At 61.8% G+C, this 20,185-nt stretch overlaps 3 protein-coding genes across 3 annotated transcripts in view; 2 read left to right on the top strand and 1 right to left on the bottom strand.

Moving 5' to 3' along the window:
• LOC104296242 (liprin-alpha-4) overlaps nt 1-5,173 on the top strand; it is a 74,663-nt gene extending 69,490 nt beyond the window's left edge. Inside the window, exons 18-21 of the mRNA XM_054176312.1 lie at nt 657-725; nt 2,422-2,599; nt 3,977-4,068; nt 4,544-5,173. Coding sequence (XP_054032287.1) covers nt 657-725; nt 2,422-2,599; nt 3,977-4,035 — 306 coding nt within the window. The 3' untranslated portion in view covers nt 4,036-4,068; nt 4,544-5,173. The remainder of the gene's footprint in view (nt 1-656; nt 726-2,421; nt 2,600-3,976; nt 4,069-4,543) is intronic.
• A 2,372-nt stretch (nt 5,174-7,545) lies between these two features.
• MYOG (myogenin) lies at nt 7,546-15,517 on the bottom strand. Its single transcript, XM_054176237.1, has 3 exons — nt 15,035-15,517; nt 9,236-9,317; nt 7,546-7,667 (listed from the first exon to the last, which is right to left on the bottom strand). Exons 1-3 carry the CDS (start codon nt 15,515-15,517, stop codon nt 7,546-7,548), a joined length of 687 nt encoding a protein of 228 aa, XP_054032212.1.
• Nucleotides 15,518-18,046: 2,529 nt separating this feature from the next.
• LOC128898899 (adenosine receptor A1-like) overlaps nt 18,047-20,185 on the top strand; it is a 49,224-nt gene continuing 47,085 nt past the window's right edge. The window contains exon 1 of the mRNA XM_054176311.1: nt 18,047-18,075. Within this exon, the coding sequence (XP_054032286.1) occupies nt 18,047-18,075 (29 nt within the window). The remainder of the gene's footprint in view (nt 18,076-20,185) is intronic.

Genomic DNA, 20,185 nt, shown 5'->3' with positions numbered 1-20,185 from the left:
GTCTAAACTGAAGGCATCATCCCTGCCTGCCTCCCAGGCTGGCACCACTCACAGAGCCACAGAACTCTGGAACTCCCTTCAGGGAGTTGCAGAGAGCAAGAAGGTCTCCCCTGAGCCTCCTCTCCTGCAGGCTAAGCAACCCCAGCTCCCTCAGCCTCTCCTCCCAGGGCTGTGCCCCAGACCCCTCCCCAGCTTTGTTGCCCTTCTCTGGACACCTTCCAGCAGCTCAACCTCTTTCCTGACCTGAGGAGCCCAGAGCTGGCCACAGGACTCCAGCTGTGGCCTCAGCAGTGCTGAGCACAGAACTTCCTCCTCCCCTCCAGCCTAAACCTCCCCTGGCACAGCTTGAGACTGTGTCCTCTTGTTCTGGTGCTGGCTGCCTGGGAGAAGAGCCCAACCCCCACCTGGCTCCCACCTCCCTGCAGGTAGCTTGGACCAAGTCAGCTGTGTCTTTCAGAGCAGAGCACTCAGGTGGCCCCTGGGGGGTTTCTCTGGGGAGGGATTTGGGGCTGGGGGCTGTTCCCCCCCTGAGCCTTCCTCTCTGGGGAGGGATTTGGGGCTGGGGGCTGTTCCCCCCCTGAGCCTTCCTCTCTGGGGAGGGATTTGGGGCTGGGGGCTGTTCCCCCCCTGAGCCTTCCTCCCTCTGTGTCTTCCAGGCTCGCCAGGTGCTGGAGCGGGAGTTCAACAACCTGCTGGCCCTGGGCACCGATCGCCGCCTGGACGACGTGAGTGGCAAACCTCCCCCAGCCCCCAGCCTGCTGAGCTCCCCCTCTGGGGCAAGAGCCAGGGCAGGCAGGGCCCCCTCCTGCCCCAAGGGTGTCAAAGAGCCTGTGCCAGGCTCTCTGGAGCAGCTGCAGGAGCAGGGCTAGCTCAGACTGTGGGGCAAGGCCCCCGGGGCGCCTGCTGGCAGGCTGTGGAGGCAGGAGAGGAAGAGCCTGGTGCAGCATTTCTGGCCCCAGGCTCAGGCACTGAGCTCTCCTCAGCAGCCCCTTTAGTGCTGGCTCCAGGCTCTGGCCATCTGATCCCAGATCTTCTGGGCAGGACACAACTGCCATGGGTAAAGCTGGTGGGAGAGGGAAGCTCCTTCGAGCAGCTGGAAACCTCTCCTGTGGAGTCTCTGGAGGAGGCAATTCAGAGGTTCACAGAAGGGTTGGCTTGGAAGGGAGCTCAAAGCTCAGCCAGCTCCAGCCCCCTGCCATGCCCAGGGACACCTCCCCCCAGCACAGCTTGCTCAGGGCCTCATCCAGCCTGGTCCTGAGCACCTCCAGGCAGGGCACAGCCACAGCCTCCCTGGGCAGCCTGTGCCAGAGTCTCCCCAGCCTCACTCTCCACAATCCCTTCCTCCTCTCCACTCTCAGTCTCCCCTAATGAGTTAAATTCATGGAGCCAAAGGGACAGGCACTGGGGAAGAGGAACCTTGAAGATCTTCCAGTTCCAACCCCCCCTGCCATGGGCAGGGACACCTCCCACTAGCCCCAGGTCACTCAAGGCTGCTGTAGGTCTCTCCTGTGTGTAGCTTTCCTCCATGGGATGTGACAGCAGAGCATTCAGGACTCAATCTGGAGAGCACTGAGAGAAGCAGCCACTGCCAGCTGCCATTGTCAGGCCAAGGGTAGATGCATCCCTTGAGGTCTTTCTGGGCCTTGTGTGTTGGTGTCTCCAAGGCAGGAGACATCCTGCAGGCAGGGGGGAGGGCAGAGGCAGGCAGGGGGGAGAGCAGAGGCAGGCAGGGGGGAAGGCAGAGGCAGGGAGGGAGCAGAGGCAGCGGGGAGGGCAGAGGTAGGGAGGGTAGGGAGCAGAGGCAGGCAGGGAGCAGAGGCAGGCAGGGGGGAGAGCAGAGGCAGGCAGGGAGCAGAGGCAGGCAGGGAGCAGAGGCAGGCAGGGAGCAGAGCAGAGGCAGGCAGGGAGCGGAGGCAGGCAGGGAGCGGAGGCAGGCAGGGAGCGGAGGCAGGGAAGGAGCGGAGCAGAGGCAGGCAGGGAGCAGAGGCAGGCAGGGAGCGGAGCAGAGGCAGGCAGGGAGCGGAGGCAGGGAAGGAGCGGAGCAGAGGCAGGCAGGGAGCAGAGGCAGGCAGGGAGCGGAGCAGAGGCAGGCAGGGAGCGGAGGCAGGGTGGGAGCAGAGGCAGGCGCGGAGCAGAGGCAGGCAGGGAGCGGAAGCAGGCAGGGAGCGGAGGCAGCAAGCTGGCACGGGAGGGCAAGAGAGCTGGCACGGGAGGACAGAGAGCTGCCCGGCGCCCCTCAGCCCGTCCCGCCCCAGGCCTCTCCGCCCTCTGGGCTGTCCCCGGGGGCGGGGGCGTGCCGGGGGGCGGGGCCGGGGCCGGGGGCGTGCCGGGGGGCGGGGGCGGGGCCGGGGGCGGGGGCGCAGGGGGCGCCGGCTCCGGTGCCGGCTCCGGTGGCAGCCCCGCGCCGCTGCGCCCCGGCAGGGGGACGAGAAGAGCTTCCGTCGGACGCCGTCGTGGCGCAAGCGCTTCCGCCCGCGGGACCTGCACAGCATCACGCTGCTGAGCGGCTCGGCCGAGACCCTGCCCGCCGGCTTCCGCGTCACCAGCATGGTGCCCCTGCCCCCCCCGCCCGCCCCCGCCAAGAAGATGCCCCCAGAAGGTAGGTCACGCCCTCCCCTCCCCCCTGCCCCCTCCCCAGGGGCATCTCCCGGCCCTGCTCGGACCTGGGGGTCACCGAGTTGGTTGGGTTGGCGAAGCCCTCCGAGGTCATCCTGGCCAGCGGCGACCAACCCAACCCCCCCCCCCCGTGGCCACCCAACCATGGCCACGAGTGGTTTCCCTGGGCCCTCCAGGCTGGCTCTGTGCCTGCACAGCTCTGTGCCCCTCTGGAAGCAGCCTTGGGACCTGGAGCTTCTCTTTTAGAATCAGAGAAGTGTTGAGGTTGGCAAAGCCCTCTGGGACCACCCAGGCCAACCCCAACCCAACCCCCCCATGGCCACCAAGCCCTGGCCCCAGGAGCCATGGCCACAGCTTGCTGCAACCCCTCCAGCCATGGGGACTCCACCACCTCCCTGGGCAGCCTCTGCCAGGCCCTGACCACTCCTCCAGCAAAGACATTTTGCCTCCTCTCCAACCTCAGCCTCCCCTGGCACAATTCCAGGCCAGTTCCTCTCCTTCTGTGCCCTGAGCCTGGGGAGCAGAGCCCAACCCCCACCCTGGCTCCAGCCTCCTCTCAGGGAGCTGCAGAGAGCAATGAGGTCTCCCTCAGCCTCCTCTGCTCCAGGCTCAACCCCCCCAGCTCCCTCAGCTGCTCCTCCCCAGCCCTCTTCCCCAGACCCCTCTGGGAGCTGGCAGGAAGCAGCAGCCCAGTCTGGGCCAGCCTTGTCCCTCCTGCCCTTTGCAGACCAGCCCCAGGGGACTCAGTTCCAGCTCAGTTCAGTCCCAGCCTTGCTGAGCAGCTCCTGCCCAAGGCTGGCAGCTGCTGCCTGTGCTGCTGCTCTCCTGGCTCTGAGCTGAGCACAGCTCCTGGCCTCTGCCCCCAGCCCACTCCTCCTGCAAGCTGCCTTGGTCCTTCCCGAGGCTGTGGGCAGCCACAAGCTCCACCCAGGTCACCCCTGCTTTGTTCTCTGGGGCTGCCAGCCTGGTGCCCCTGTCCCTGCCACAGCCCCAGTGGTGCAGAGGTGGCTTCAGCAGGCTGAGAAGTGCATGTGGGAATGGAGAAGCTGCACCTCCCAGCCCCAGGCCCAGCTCTCCTCCTGTCTCCAGCTTTCCATCCAGTGGCTTGGGTCAAACTTCTGCTCAGCCTTTCCCACCCCCTCCCTGGAAGCTGCAGCTGGCACCTGGCTGAGGGCAATGACAGCTGGGGACAGACCCCCGGGGCAGCAGGGTGCTGGTGGCCCAGGGGTCAGGCTGGCAGCTCCCCAGCCACCCTCAGAGCAGCCTCACCTTCGTGTGCCTGCAGTGCAGAGGTGTGGCAGGGGAGCTGAGGGCTGATTGGGGCAGTGCCTAATTGCTGTGCTCTTTGGCTGCCTCCCAGTCGGTGCCTCTGGGTCGCCAAGGTTGGAGAGCTCCACAGTCCGGACCTACTCCTGCTGAGGGTCAGCCTGAGGGGAGCCAGCCCAGCCCTGGGTAAGTGCAAGGAGGACCCAAGGCCTTGGAGCTGGAGGATGGGGACCCAGAGGAGAGCAGCAGGCCCAGCATCCTCTGCCCAGCATCACCCAGGCAGGGGTCTGCCTTCACCAAGCTTTGCCTTGCCGTGGAGGACCATGGGGACCTCAGTGGTGGGGGAAGAGACCACTGAGGCTCACAGAACCCTGAGAGGACACAGGAGGGATGCTCAGCATCCCAGGCACACAAGGCTTGGCCAGTCCCTGGCCAGGCAGCTCCAGTGGGGAGCCCAGGATGCCATCCCAGACGGGGAGGACCCCCTGGGATGAGGGAAGGATAGCCAAGCACTTCAGGGAGGCTCCTGCTGTACCCTGGGGGATGGTTCCCCTGTGCCAGGAGGAATCTTCACCAGCAGTGTGTGGGTTTGGTGGCCTGGGGGTGCTGGGGTGGAGGTGAGCCACCATCCTCACAGGGCCTTTCCCCCTTGCTTCCTCAGCACTTCCCCACTGTCCCTACGGCCAGGTGCTGGCTGCCTTTCAGGACAAGAGCCCAGGGCCTGCTCCTCTTCCTCAGCACAGACCAACAGAGGCTGCAGTCTCACTGCTGGGGACCACAAAGGATCTTCTCCCTCCCACTCATGCACCCCACAGCTTCCCTGGCTCCCCACAGCTTGGCTCCCACCTGTCCCTGCTAGGGATGGGCCATGGATGCTGCCATCCACCCCTGTGGTGCCCTCCACGCCTGGCAGCAGGGACACCCCCGAGGTGGGCTGCCAGCTTTGGAACCCTTTCTGCTGCCTGGTTCACGTTGCCAAGGCTCCCTGGGCTGCTGCACTGACTCACCTGAGCCCTGGGCAGCAGGGCTGCTGCTGCCCACGGGACTTGAAGCCAAGGAAGGTTCAGCCTCACCAAGATCCTCGTGCTGGGGGGCGCTGGGCAAGGGGCTGCCCTCAGGGCCAGTGCCAGGGCCGGTGCTGCAGGGGCTGGAGCAGGAGCCAGCCCCTGGGGGGGTGAGGCAGCTCTGTCTGCAAGGGGCAGGCAGCCAGGGTGCTGCTTTCTGGGCTGCTGCCAGGTGCCCCCCAGCAGGGAGGCTGCCCCTGGGCTGCGTGGGGAAGGGCTGGGCCTGCCCCCCGGGGGTGGCTGCCAGCCAGGCCGTGCCCAGCAGCAGAGGGCACCCTCCTGGGGCGCTTGGAGGGACACAGCAGGGCACCCAGCAGCCTGGGGTGGCCCTGCCCAGCCCTCCCTCTCTGGGTGCAGAGGAGATGCTCTCCCCTCCTGCCCCCAGGCTAGGGGCAGGGCTCTGAACCCTTCCCACTTCTCCCCCCCGTAGGGTTAGGATCTCTTTGTCTCCTCTGCCTTGTGTGGCCCCTGTTTCTGGTGTGCTATTTATTGATGGCTGGAATGACCTTACCCTTACCATGTGCTGTCTGGAAGTGCAATATCTGGGAGGCTCCACAGCCACCATGTCCCTCTGGGTGTGTTCTTTTTTGCCTCCTCCTCCAGTCTGAGATCCTTTTTTCATTTGAAGAGTCAGTGAAGCCCTTCCCCTTGGTGCCCTCTTTCCTTTCAGCATATTATTGGTACTGCATGGACTCCAAAACCCTGGGTGGGGGGCAGGACAGGATGTGTGTGTGTTCCAATAAACTGGATTTTAAAGCACTGCTGCCTTGGGCCTCCTTCTGTCTGGGTCCTGAGGAGGCCACCGAGGTGAGCAGAGGGCTGCAGAACCTCCCCTGTGGGGCCAGGCTGGGAGAGCTGGGGCTGTGCAGCCTGCAGAGGAGAAGGCTCCAGGGAGACCTCAGAGGAGAAGGCTCCAGGGAGACCTCAGAGCAGCCTGCCAGGACCTGAAGGGCTCCAGGAGAGCTGGGGAGGGACTTGGGCCAAGGGCTGGCAGGGACAGGAGGAGGAACAATGGCTTTGAGCTGGGAGAGGGGAGACTGAGAGTGGAGAGGAGGAAGAGATTGTGGAGAGTGAGGCTGGGGAGAGCCTGGCACAGGCTGCCCAGGGAGGCTGTGGCTGTGCCCTGCCTGGAGGTGTTCAGGGCCAGGCTGGATGAGGCCCTGAGCAAGCTGTGCTGGGGGGAGGTGTCCCTGGGCATGGCAGGGGGCTGGAGCTGGCTGAGCTTTGAGGTTGCTCTTGCTCACTGCCTGTCCCTTTGGCTCCATGAGTTTAACTTCTTAGGGGAGACTGAGACTGGAGAGGAGGAAGAAATTGTTGGCAGTGAGGCTGGGGAGACTCTGGCACAGGCTGCCCAGGGAGGCTGTGGCTGTGCCCTGCCTGGAGGTGTTCAGGACCAGGCTGGATGAGGCCCTGAGCAAGCTGTGCTGGGGGGAGGTGTCCCTGCCCATGGCAGGGGGCTGGAGCTGGCTGAGCTTTGAGCTCCCTTCCAAGCCAAACTGTTCTGTGGATCTATGAGATGGTGACACCAAGGGCAACAGACAGACTGGAACCCAGGAGGTTCCACCTCAACAGGAGGAGAAACCTCTTTGGTGTGAGGCTGCTGGAGCCCTGGATGCCCTTGCAGGACCCTTCCCACCCAACCCATCCTGGGCTTCTCTGATGCTGTGAATCTGTGCCCTAGGGGAAACCCTGCACAGAGAGGGTGGCCAGCAGGGGAGGGAAGGCTGCAGCAGGGGAGGGAAGGCTGCAGCAGGGGAGGGGAAGGCTGCAGCAGGGGAAGGGAAGGCTGCAGCAGGGGAGGGAAGGCTGCAGCAGGGGAGGGAAGGCTGCAGCAGGGGAAGGGAGGCTGCAGCAGGGGGAGGGGAGGCTGCAGGAGGAGGAGGAGAGGCTGCAGCAGGGCAGGAAAGGCTGCAGCAGGGCAGGAAAGGCTGCAGCAGGGCAGGAAAGGCTGCAGCAGGGGAAGGAAGGCTGCAGCAGGGGAGGGAAGGCTGCAGCAGGGGAGGGAAGGCTGCAGCAGGGGAGGGAAGGCTGCAGCAGGGGAGGGAAGGCTGCAGCAGGCCACACAAGGATGGCTTTATTTTATAAAACAAGAAGACACAAACCCCAGACAATAAGTTAGCAAAAATAATCCTCAGAAACGGCCCCGGGGGCAGCGTCCGGCTGGAGGGGCCCCGGCGGCAGCGGCCGGCGGCAGCGGCCCCGGCGGCAGCGGCCCCGGAGGCAGCGTCCGGCGGCAGCGGCCCCGGAGGCAGCGGCCCCGGGGCTCAGCACCCCGCGGGCCACCAGCCAGGGACAGACCTTGGTCAAAGAGCATCTCGGAAAGAATCAGCAAGCGAACCCAGCACACACATTGGCCCCCAAAAAGCCCTCCCCCCGCCCTCCCCCCGGGCAGGGAGCGGAGCAGAGCCTGGCCCCGGCGCGGCGCAGCCCGGTGCCCAGCGCTCCCCATCCTGCGAGGAGCCGGACGGGAGGAGGTGGTCTCAGCGCTGCCATCCTCGATGCCAGAGGGGTGAATACGATCTCCAGCGGCCGGAGCCTCCTGGCATCTCTTATTCCCAGCCTGTTACCGGCTCCGAGAGGCAGCAGGGGTGGTGCCTGCTCAGTTTTGGACCTGCTCCTCGGGGAACGTCACCGCCACGTCCTGCACCGCGATGCTCTCCACGATGGAGGACAGGGAGTGGAGGTTGCTGTCCTCTGCTGGGTCGTCGGCCAGGAGGTGGTCTGTGGGGAGCAAGGGGGTGAGGGAGCTGGGGGCATTCCGTCTGGAGCCTGGCAGCCCCAGAGAACAAAGCAGGGGTGACCTGGGTGGAGCTTGTGGCTGCCCACAGCCTCGGGAAGGACCAAGGCAGCTTGCAGGAGGAGTGGGCTGGGGGCAGAGGCCAGGAGCTGTGCTCAGCTCAGAGCCAGGAGAGCAGCAGCACAGGCAGCAGCTGCCAGCCTTGGGCAGGAGCTGCTCAGCAAGGCTGGGACTGAACTGAGCTGGAATTGAGTCCCCTGGGGCTGGTCTGCAAAGGGCAGGAGGGACAAGGCTGGCCCAGACTGGGCTGCTGCTTCCTGCCAGCTCCCAGAGGGGTCTGGGGAAGAGGGCTGGGGAGGAGCAGCTGAGGGAGCTGGGGGGGTTGAGGCTGGAGCAGAGGAGGCTGAGGGAGACCTCATTGCTCTCTGCAGCTCCCTGAGAGGAGGCTGCAGCCAGGGGGGTTTGGGCTCTGCTCCCCAGGCTCAGGGCACAGAAGGAGAGGAACTGGCCTGGAGTTGTGCCAGGGGAGGCTGAGGTTGGAGAGGAGGCAAAATGTCTTTGCTGGAGGAGTGGTCAGGGCCTGGCAGAGGCTGCCCAGGGAGGTGGTGGAGTCCCCATGGCTGGAGGGGTTGCAGCAAGCTGTGGCCATGGCAGCTGGGGCCAGGGTTGGGTGGCCATGGGGGGGTTGGGTTGGGGTTGGCCTGGGGGAGCTCAGAGGGCTTCTCCAAGCCAAACAGTTCTGTGAGTGCCCATCCTGGGGGTGTTCAGTGGCCATGGCAGTTGGACTGGGTGAGCTGAAAGGTCTCTTCCAGCCTTCATGGTGATGCTATGAGGACTGCTGGGGACTGTGACCATGTGCTGGGGGTGGCTCCTGGCTCCACACAGTGAGGACATCCCACACAGCCCCCCCACCACAGCCACCCTGAGTGGGGCCAAGCCCTTCCCCTGCCCTGGAGAGGGCAATGTGGGCTGAAACTTTGGGACAGTGTTTGGGTTTCTTCTCCACTGGAAAATAAGATCCAAATTTCCACCTTCTGGGGGAAGAAACCAAACCAGGGGAGGCTTTGGGGGGGGGGGGGGGGGGGCAAGAAAACTGCAGCAGCAGGAAGGAATCAGCAGCTGCAGGGAGGAAAAGGGAGCCGAGGGCAGTGATGCTCTGTGGTGCTCAGCAACGCTCAGGACCTCAGTGGGCAAAGCCAAGCCAAGGGACAGTGATGGAGGAATCCTTGGTGGGTGCCCAGCTGCTGGGGCCTCAGGCTGCTGCAGCCCAGTTTCTCAGCTCCCAAGAGCAGGTGTCCTGCTGAGCCCAGGCAGCGAGGGAAGCCTGAACCAGCTGAGCACTGAGCCAAGCAGAGAGATTTATGAGCTCAGCTCTGCAGCAGCAGGGTGGGGAGAGAAGGACAAGGCTGCTTTTGTCCTCCATTCTGGACATCTCCTGCTTGTGGGGGCAGTTGGCTCAGTGATGCTCTGCTCCAGGGCTGCAGGGCTCCAGATTGCTGCTCCCCACCCCAGGGCCCAGTGAGGCTGCAGGACCCCGGGGGGAGGATCTTACCTGCAGGGTGGGTGCCAAACTCCAGCTGGCTGCCCCACTCAGGGCTGCAGGATGAGCTGCTGGACCCACACTCACTGGCTGCCTGCAAGGGGTTGAGATGGTGTCAGAGCCAGGCTGGATGAGGCCCTGAGCAAGCTGGGCTGGTGGGAAGTGTCCCTGCCCATGGCAGGGGGTTGGAGCTGGCTGAGCTTCAAGGTCCCTTCCAACCCAAACCTTTCTCTGTCTCTGTGCCAGCCTTGGGTCTCACCTCCTCCAGCCTAGCCCAAGTTCCACCAATCACCCCCAAACCAGCCCTTGGGCTGCCAGCTCACCACAGCCCTGTGGAGATGGGCACATCCCTGCCCACCTGCAGCGTGACTGGAGGGGACAACACCACTCTAGGTCCCCAGGACCCACCGTGGCCAGATGCTTCAGGTGCTTGGAGCTTAGGAACCAGTTCTGCCCCATGAGGGCAGTGGAACACTGAAACAGCTTGCCCAGGGAGGTGGTTGTGGCCTCATCCTTGGAGGTGAGGCTCAAGAGGACTCTGGGTGGAGGGGATCCAGTGGAGGATGTCCCTGCTGGCTGCAGAGGGGTTGGGCTGGAGGAGCTTTGGAGGTCCCTTCCAGCCCAGCCCATTCTGTGACTCTTTGTTAACCACAAAGGGTTAAAAGCCTCTCCTGGGGGCTCTGCACGCAGGGGGGGAACAGAGCAACTCCACTCCCTGCAGGGAAAGGAAGTGTCTGCTCCAGGGGCTACGAGGAAGGGCTGGAGCTGGCTGAATGTCCTTGGGCAGAGCAGCTTCCTGCTGAGAACCATTTGAGCAGGCTGGTAAAAGAAATGAGCCAGGGGGGGTGGGCAGCCTCAGGGCCATCCCAAGGGGGGTTCTGGGCAAGAGCTTTGGGCAGCTTGGTTTGTGGACTTGGGGCTGAAGGAGCAGCTGAGAGAAAGGAGCTGACAGCCTGGAAGATGAGAGCCTGACCTGAGCAGCCAAGCTCTCAGCCACCTTTCTTCTGTCGGTGGTGGTGGTTGTGTCTCAGGCTGGGGGCTTGAGTTCAACCCAAACTAGGAGCTGCAGGAGCAAGCCCAAGGACCCAGCTCGCTGCAGCAAGCCCAGGAATGGCACTTTGGGGGTCTGGGAGCTGGTGGCAGCAGAAGGCAATGAATCAGCTCTTGGATTCACCTCCCACTGAGGGAAGGAATTCTGACAGAGAGGAACTTTTTCCTTCTCCCCCAGAGTGCTGTGGGTTTACCTCAGCTGTGCCTGGGAGGAAGGTCAGCTCGGAGCAGCTGGTCCAGGGAGTGCTCAGGGTGACCTGGGGCACATTTGGAGGGGCAGCCAACGACACCCCCCCTCCCCCCCCCCCCCCAACCAGCCCTTGGTGGATATGTTGGGTTTGCACTGGGAAGTGCCAAGGATATGGGGGAGGGGGGAAGCCTTTTTAGTCCTTTTTTCAGCCTGAGACCTTGGGCTCCCACTGCTTTGGTCCTTAAATCCCTTGGTTTGGAAGGAGACACATTCCTGTGAACCTCCTTTCATAGAGTCCTATACAAATATCCATCCAGCTCGCTCTCTGTCTCATCTCTATCATCTATCTCTATCATAGATCTCTCTCTGTGGCTCTATTACTCTCCCTCTTTCTCTCTGATCTATCTCTCCCTCTCTATTACTCTCTATCTCTATCATCTCTCTCTCATCTCTCTCTCATCTCTATCTCTATGCTCTCCCTCCCTCTCTCTCATCTCTCCCTCTATCTCATCTCTGTCTCTATCATTTCTATCTCTATTACTCTCTATCTCTGTCTCTATCATCTCTCTATTACTCCCTCTCTCTCATATCTCTCTCTCTCATCTCTCTATTACTCTTCCTCCCTCTCTCTCTCTCATCTCTGTCCCTCTCTCTATCTCTCTCATCTCTATCTCTATCTGAATCTCTATCTCCATTACTCTCTGTCTCTATCATCTATCATCTCTATCTCTCTATCTGAATCTCTACCTCTATTACTCTGTCTCTATCATCTCTATCTCTATCTCTATCTCTATCTCTATCTCTATCTCTAGCTCTATCTCTATCTCTATCTCTATCTGAATCTCTATCTCTATTACTGTCTCTATCATCTCTCTCTCTCTCTCTCTGAATATCTATTATTCTGTCTCTATCATCTCTCTATCTCTAGCTGAAGCTCTATTACTCTGTATCTATCATCTCTCTATCATCTATCTCTATCTATCCCTATCTCTATCTCTCTATCTGAATCTCTATCTCTATTACTCTCTGTATCATCTCTATCTCCATCTCTATCTCTATCTCTATCTCTATATCTCTATCTCTATCTCTATCTCTATCTCTATCTCTATCTCTATCTCTATCTCTCTATCTCTATCTCTATCTATCTCTATTACTCTCTGTCTCCATCATCTCTATCTCTATCTCCATCTGAATCTCTCTCTCTCTTTCATCTCTATCTATGGCTATCACTATCTCTATCCCTATATCTCTCTCTCATCCCTATCTATATCTATATCTCATCTCTATATCTATATATCAGTGTGGGGAAGTGATCATCCCCCAGGACTGGGCACTTGGGTGCTGGGTTCAGCTCTGGGCTCCTCACTCCAGAAAGGACATTGAGAGGCTGGAGCAGGGCCAGGGAAGGGCAACAGAGCTGGGGAAGGGTCTGGGGAAGAGGGCTGGGGAGGAGCAGCTGAGGGAGCTGGGGGGGTTGAGCCTGGAGCAGAGGAGGCTGAGGGAGACCTCATTGCTCTCTGCAGCTCCCTGAGAGGAGGCTGCAGCCAGGGGGGGGTTGGGCTCTGCTCCCCAGGCTCAGGGGACAGAAGGAGAGGAACTGGCCTGGGATTGTGCCAGGGGAGGCTGAGGTTGGAGAGGAGGCAAAATGTCTTTGCTGGAGGAGTGGTCAGGGCCTGGCAGAGGCTGCCCAGGGAGGTGGTGGAGTGCCCATGGCTGGAGGGGTTGCAGCAAGCTGTGGCCATGGCTCTGGGGCCATGGTTGGGTGGCCCTGGTGGGGTTGGGGTTGGTGTAGGGCTTTGCCAACCCAACCAATTCAGTGTCTATGTCAATCTGTATCTCCATACAATCTGTATCTGTTTCTGAACATCTACATCTATCTGTGTCATCTCTGTTTGCATCTCCATCAATGCCTCTGTGTACAGCTACACACCTCTGGCATCTCTCTCCTATCTCTACCTCTACCAACTCTGTCCCATGAAGGCTCCCAGCAGCAGGAAGCCTGTGCCTGGACATCACCCCAGAGCCCAGGGGGCAGAGAAAAATAGCTCCAAAACTTGGTTAAACACCAAACAGTTAATTCAATTTCATTGTTTCATTTAATTTGTCTCACTTTAATCTATTTTATCTAATTACTTTACCTTCCTCTCCTCTCTGAACCTCTCCTCTCTGAACATCTCCTCTCTGAACCTCTCCTCTCTGAACCTCTCCTCTCCGAACCTCTCCTCTCTGAACCTCTCCTCTCCTCTCTGAACCTCTCCTCTCTGAACCTCTCCTCTCTGAACCTCTCTGAACCTCTCCTCTCTGAACCTCTCCTCTCCGACCCTCTCCTCTCCTCTCTCCTCTCTGAACCTCTCCTCTCTGAACCTCTCCTCCCCTCCCCTCCCCTCCCCTCTCTTTCATCATCTCCTGTTATTCTCTTTTCTCTCATTATTTTCTCTTGCTTTGGTTTATTTTCTCTTTATTTCACTGTTCTCTATTTCATCTTTGCCCTTCTCCTGCCCTCCAGCCCCAGGCACCTGTCTCACCCTCAGTGCAGTGTCCAGCACTGGGCTGTGCAGCCCCTACTGCACCCACACATGGGGACAAAGCCACCCCCATGCCTGGGTGTAGCCAAGGCTGGGTCGTGGCAGCCCTGGGTCACAGTCCCCAGCTCATGGGAGCAGCATCTGCCTTGCTTCCAGGCATGGAGGCCCTGCTCCTCCCTGCAGGACCCAGTGCCCCAGAGCAATGCCTCTGCTTGGGGCCACCCCCACAGGGCATCCTCCCCATCGAGTGCCACCTCCACAGTGCCACTTCCACAGTGCCACCTCCACAGTGCCACCTCCATTGGGTGCCACCTCCAGAGGGTGTCACCTCCATTGGGCACCACCCCCATAGAGAAACATCCCCACAGGGCATCACCCCCACCAAGAATCCCACCCTAGAAAGCATCCCTCCCACAGAGTATCACCCCTACAGGGCTACCTCACCCCATCAAGCATCACCCCCATAGAGCATCATCTCCATTGGGCATCTCCCTCACACAGCAAAACCTCCAGAGAGTGTCACCCCACATCACCCCCCTTAGAACACCACCCCCATAGAGCACCACCACCCCCACAGAACAAACACCACCCCCATAGACCATCACCCCTATAGACCATCACCCCCACAGAAGATCACCCCCATAGAGCATCACACCAGAGGACATCACCCCCAAAGAACATCATCCCCAAAGGAGTTTACCCTCATAAACCATCACCCCATAGCAGATCACCCCCAAAGAACATCACCCCCAGAGAACACCACCCCCATAGAGCATCACCCCATAGAAGATCACCCCCAAAGAACTTTACCCCAAAGGACATCACCCCCACAGAAGATCAGCCCCAAAGAACATCACCCCCATTGACCATCACCTCCAAAGAGCATCACCCCCATAGATCAGCCCCAAAGAACATCACCCCAAAGAACATCCCCCCCATTGACCATCACCCCCAAAGAGCATCACCCCTGCAGAAGATCACCCCAAAAGACCATCACTCCCATAGAAGACCACCCCCAAAGAACATCACCCCCATAAACCATCACCCCATAGAAGACCACCCCCAAAGAACTTTACCCCATAGAACATCACCCCCAAAGAGCAGCACCCCCATAGAAGTTCACCCCCAAAGAACATCACCCCCATTGACCATCACCCCAAAGAACATCACCCCCATAGAGCATCACCCCATAGATCACCCCAAAGAAGATCACCCCAAAGAGCATCACCCCCATTGACCATCACCCCTAAAGATCAGCACCCCATAGAAGTTCACCCCCAAAGAACATCACCCCCATAGAGCATCACCCCATAGAAGACCACTCCCAAAGAACTTCACCCCAAAGAGCATCACCCCCATAAACCATCACCCCCACAGAAGATCACCCCATTGACCATCACCCCCATAGAACATCACCCCCAGTGACCAGCACCCCCAAAAGAGCAGCACCCCCATAGAAGATCACCCCACTATCACCCCCAAAGAACATCACCTCCATGAACCATCACCCCCAAAGAGCAGCACCCCCATAGAAGATCACCCCACTGACTAGCACCCCCATAGAACATCACCCCCAGTGACCATCACCCCCAAAGAGCATCACCCCCATAGATGACCACCCCCAAAGAACATCACCCCCATAAACCATCACCCCCACAGAAGATCACCCCATTGACCATCACCCCCACAGAGCATCACCCCCCATTAGACCACCCCCCAGCCCATCACTCCCACGGCTCATCCCCCCCATAAGACCCTCTCCCCCCGGCCCCCCCGGTCCCCCCGGTCCCCCCGGCCGGGGGGCTGCGGCGGCCGGGGGGCTGCGGCTGCCGGGGGGCTGGCTGCGGCGGCCGGGGGGCTGGCTGCGGCGGCCGGGGGGCTGGCGGCGGCGGCCGGGGGGCTGCGGCTGCCGGGGGGCTGCGGCTGCCGGGGGGCTGCGGCGGCCGGGGGGCTGGCTGCGGCGGCCGGGGGGCTGGCTGCGGCCGGGGGGCTGCGGCGGCCGGGGGGCTGCGGCGGCCGGGGGGCTGGCTGCGGCGGGGCTCTCACCGCGGGCTGCGGCGGGGCCGGGGGTCGGAAGCGCAGCTCCCGCTGGTCTCGCTCCTGCTGGTTGAGGCTGCTGAGCAGGCTCTGCAGGCGCTCGATGTACTGGATGGCGCTGCGCAGGATCTCCACCTTGGGCAGCCGCTGGTTGGGGTTCAGCAGGGTGCTGCGCTTCAGCGCCTCGAAGGCTTCGTTCACCTTCTTCAGGCGGCGCTTCTCCCGCAGCGTGGCCGCCCGCCGCCGGTCCATCGACACCGATTTCCTCTTGCAGACCTTGCAGGCCCAGGGCAGGCACTGCCCGGGGCAGTGCTCGGCCAGGGCCGAGTCCTTCTCCTCCAGAGCCGCCCTGCCCTCGGCGCACAGGGTCACCTCGGGCCGCTCGGGGAACGCCACCGCCTCGTAGCCCTGCAGGCGGGAGCCCAGGAAGTTCTCCCCGTCGTAAAACCTCTGCTCGGGGAAGAAGTAAGGATTGGTCTCGAAGAGCTCCATGGCCTGGGGACGTGTGCCGGGCTCGGGGTCGGCTGCTCCCTCTCCCCACGCCAACTGCTGGGTGCCATTTAAACCCCGGCGCTGGCATTAAATCAGGCAGATAAATATAGCAAACCTCCAGGAAACCTGAGCCCCCCCTAAGCTGCTGCCTCCCATCACGGCTTGTCCATCTCTCCTCATCTGCTCTCCCCGCGGGGATTACCCTGCCCGCGGCCCGGCCCCGCCGGGGAGGGTCCGGGGGAGCTGGCACGGAGGGGAGGGCAGCGCTGCCGTCCCGGGAACAAGGGCTCTGTGTGAGCCCAGAGGTGCCACCGGGGACGGCCCGAGGCTGCCAGCTCCCCCTCCGGCATTCCTGCATCATCTGGTCCCTTCAGTTACTGCGGGGCTGGGGGGGGGGCTCACAGCAGCCTCGTGGCCAGCCTGGCCCAGACACCTCCAGCCCTGCATGGCTGCCCCCCTCCATCCCACCCAGCCTGGTCAGGGCACCTTCATCCCCCCATGGCTGCCCCCCTCCATCCCACCCAGCCTGGCCCAGACACCTCCAGCCCTGCATGGCTGCCCCCCTCCATCCCACCCAGCCTGGCCCAGACACCTCCAGCCCTGCATGGCTGCCCCCCTCCATCCCACCCAGCCTGGCCCAGACACCTCCAGCCCTGCATGGCTGCCACCCTCCATCCCACCCAGCCCAGCCCAGACACCTCCAGCCCTGCATGGCTGCCCCCCTCCATCCCACCCAGCCTGGCCCAGACACCTCCAGCCCTGCATGGCTGCCACCCTCCATCCCACCCAGCCTGGTCAGGGCACCCTCATCCCCTCATGGCTGCCACCCTCCATCCCACCCAGCCTGGTCCAGACACCTCCATCCGCCCATGGCTGCCCCCCTCCATCCCACCCAGCCTGGCTCAGACACCTCCAGCCCTGCATGGCTGCCACCCTCCATCCCACCCAGCCTGGCCCAGACACCTCCAGCCCTGCATGGCTGCCACCCTCCATCCCACCCAGCCTGGCCCAGACACCTCCAGCCCTGCATGGCTGCCACCCTCCATCCCACCCAGCCTGGCACAGCCACCTCCATCCCCCCATGGCTGCCACCCTCCATCCCACCCAGCCTGGCCCAGACACCTCCAGCCCTGCATGGCTGCCCCCCTCCATCCCACCCAGCCTGGCCCAGACACCTCCAGCCCTGCATGGCTGCCCCCCTCCATCCCACCCAGCCTGGCCCAGACACCTCCATCCCCCCATGGCTGCCCCCCTCCATCCCACCCAGCCTGGTCAGGGCACCCTCATCCCCTCATGGCTGCTCCCCTCCACCCCACAGCAGCCCTGATCTGTGTCTTCCCTTTGCTCAGACCTGAGACTGGCAAAGCCTTTCCTCCACCATGGCCTTCCTGAGGCTCCCATGGGACTCTGGTTTCTTACCCCAGAGCACCATGTTTGGCTCAGACCCCTCACTGCTGTCTCCCCCCCTGCACCAGACCCCTGGGACACATTCTGCCCCATCAGGACCCCTCCTGGCCCAGCCCTGGCTCGGCCAAGCTGGGTACCGAAGCCCCGACAGCACCCTGCCCTCTCCCAGCAAGCATGCTCCTCCTTCCCAAGGGATGAGGCTTGGAGCAGCCTGCTCTAGTGGGAGGTGACCCTGCTCCAGTGGGAGGTGACCCTGCCCAGGGCAGGGGGGTTGGCACTGCCTGATCCTGGAGGTCCTTTCCACCCCAAAGCATCCTCTGGTTCCGTGCCACCAGGGCCCGGCCGTGGGCGCTGGGTGAGCGGCGGCGTGGGAGGGGTTTGCAGCCTTCCCCTGCTGCCTCCAGCCCCCCTCCCCCTCCCCAGCACCTCTCCAGCTTTGTTGTTAGTTCAGAAGGGATTTGTATTATTTATTCATTCCAGCAGGAAGATCAGAAACCATCTCCCATCTCCTCCCATGCCTGCTGCAGGCCAGATTCCAGCCCAGGGCTTGGCCAGTGGAAAGAATGTCAGCAAAGAGCGAGGCCAATCCAGCCTGGATTTTCCTTCCCCACATCCCCCCCTCCCAGCCAAGGCCATGCTCTGGAGCGTTCCCTCGGCTGGCTGCAGGCAGCCTTGCTCACTTTGGGTCGGATTCCAGCCTGTTGGGAAGCTGTCAGGATGCTCTCCTCTCTTTGCAGTGATTTCTGGGGGGTAGGGGGAGGGAAGAGCCCTGCAGGTTTGCTCTCCTCCTGGTTGCAGCATCTCTAAAGGCAAGTGAGGAAAGCAGGACACACAGCCTGGAGGTTCACCTGCAGCACAGCTCCTTCAGGCCAACCAAACTCACAACATGCTCCAGAAGGAAAGAAATGAGGGAGAAGCACTGGAAGAGTCAGGACAGGGCAGGGTTAGAGTCATAGAGAGGAATTCTCTTGGCTGGAAAAGCTCTCTCAGATCATCCAGCCCAAGCAGCAACCCAGCCCCAGCAGGGCCACTAAACCATGGCCCCAGGAGCCTCTCTTGAGCACCTCCAGGGATGGGGACTCCACCACCTCCCTGGGCAGCCTGTTCCAAGGAGTTCCCCGGATGGAGCTCCACTGGGAGTGTGCAGAAGAGTCAGTGGTGAGAGCTGAAGCCATTGGAAGTGGATAACCCAAAGCTGAGGGCTTCACATCAGCCTCACACCACCCCATCAGCCTCACATGACCACACCAACCTCACACCACCACATCAGCCTCACACCACCCCATCAGCCTCACATGACCACACCAACCTCACACCACCACATCAACCTCACACCATCCCATCAGCCTCACACCACCACACCAACCTCACACCACCACATCACCCTCACACCACCACATCAGCCTCACATGACCACACCAACCTCACACCACCACATCAACCTCACACCACCCCATCAGCCTCACACCACCACACCAACCTCACACCATCCCATCAGCCTCACACCACCACATCAGCCTCACACCACCACACCAACCTCACACCATCCCATCAGCCTCACACCATCCCATCACCCTCACACCACCACATCAGCCTCACACCACCACATCACCCCCACACCATCCCATCACCCCCACACCATCCCATCACCCCCACACCATCCCATCACCCTCACACCATCCCATCCCCCCCACACCATCCCATCCCCCCCATACCATCCCATCCCCCCCACACCATCCCATCACCCTCACACCATCCCATCACCCCCACACCATCCCATCACCCCCACACCATCCCATCACCCTCACACCATCCCATCACCCCCACACCATCCCATCACCCTCACACCATCCCATCCCCCCCACACCATCCCATCCCCCCCACACCATCCCATCACCCCCACACCATCCCATCACCCCACACCATCCCATCACCCCCACACCATCCCATCACTCCCACACCATCCCTTCAGCCCCACACCATCCCATCACCCCCACACCATCCCATCACCCCCACACCATCCCATCACCCTCACACCATCCCATCACCCTCACACCATCCCATCACCCCCACACCATCCCATCACCCTCACACCATCCCATCACCCTCACACCATCCCATCACCCCCACACCATCCCATCACCCTCACACCATCCCATCACCCTCACACCATCCCATCACCCCCACACCATCCCATCACCCTCACACCATCCCATCACCCTCACACCATCCCATCACCCCCACACCATCCCATCACCCCCACACCATCCCATCAGCCTCACACCATCCCATCACCCCCACACCATCCCATCCCCCCCACACCATCCCATCCCCCCCACACCATCCCATCACCCTCACACCATCCCATCACCCCCACACCATCCCATCACCCTTACACCACCCCATCACCCTCACACCATCCCATCACCCCCACACCATCCCACCAAGCAGTTTGCCTCCCCTCTGGGGACTTTGCTTGGTGTTACTCAGCGGTGGGCTCAGTCCTGGGGAGCCTCTGGAGAAGCAGTCAGGTCCCTGGGTGCCCTGCCTGCAGGGGCAGAGAAATGAGGTTCCTGTAACTGGTGTGTGCCTGGGAGCTGAGGAGGGCAGCAGTGACATAACCAAGCTCTGCAGGGCATGTGCTGGAGCCACAGAGCAGCTCAGCCAAGCATTTAGCACTTCATAAAAGAGGGGCAGCACCGGGGGAGCCAGCCTCAGCCTCCCTGGTGGCCTTTCCCCAGCCAGCACAGGAGCAGGGAGGGACAGCCAGCCCTGACAGGCCAGCCTTGTGTCCCCATGGCTGAGCAGGACAGAAGCTAGCCCAGGGAGATGGGGAGGGAAGCACAAAGAGAGGCAGGATGGGATGGGGCTGGGGAAGAGGGACCTCACAGAGTCATAGAACTGTCAGGGCTGGAAGGGACCTCAAGGATCATCCAGTTCCAGCCCCCCTGCCATGGGGGACCTCCGACTGCACAGATGGGCAGAGGCCAACAGGATGGCATTCAACAAGGCCAAGTGCCAGGGGCTGCACTTTGGCCACAGCAACCCCAGGCAGAGCTACAGGCTGGGGGCAGAGTGGCTGAGAGCTGCCAAACAGAGAGGGACCTGGGGGTGCTGATTGACAGCTGCCTGAACAGGAGCCAGCAGTGTGCCCAGGGGGCTGAGAAGGCCAAGGGCAGCCTGGCCTGCAGCAGGAAGAGTGTGGCCAGCAGGAGCAGGGAGCTCATTGTGCCCCTGGACTCTGCACTGGTTAGGCCACCC

This window comes from Dryobates pubescens, chromosome 35, assembly GCF_014839835.1.
Source record: "Dryobates pubescens isolate bDryPub1 chromosome 35, bDryPub1.pri, whole genome shotgun sequence".
In the NCBI taxonomy this organism is placed as follows: domain Eukaryota; kingdom Metazoa; phylum Chordata; class Aves; order Piciformes; family Picidae; genus Dryobates; species Dryobates pubescens.
The sequence above is the reverse complement of the archived record's forward strand: the minus strand, read 5'-3'. Positions and strand labels throughout refer to the sequence as shown.

What these genes read in the sequence shown, in the direction of transcription:
- MYOG (XM_054176237.1), bottom strand. Translation starts at nt 15,517, where the DNA reads ATGGAGCTCTTCGAGACCAATCCTTACTTCTTCCCCGAGCAGAGGTTT. An exon ending in CGGCCCCGCCGCAGCCCGCG is followed by an intron (nt 9,318 to 15,034) that starts GTGAGAGCCCCG and finishes AACCCCTTGCAG; the next exon opens with GCAGCCAGTGAGTGTGGGTC. An exon ending in GTTTGGCACCCACCCTGCAG is followed by an intron (nt 7,668 to 9,235) that starts GTAAGATCCTCC and finishes TGCTCCCCACAG; the next exon opens with ACCACCTCCTGGCCGACGAC.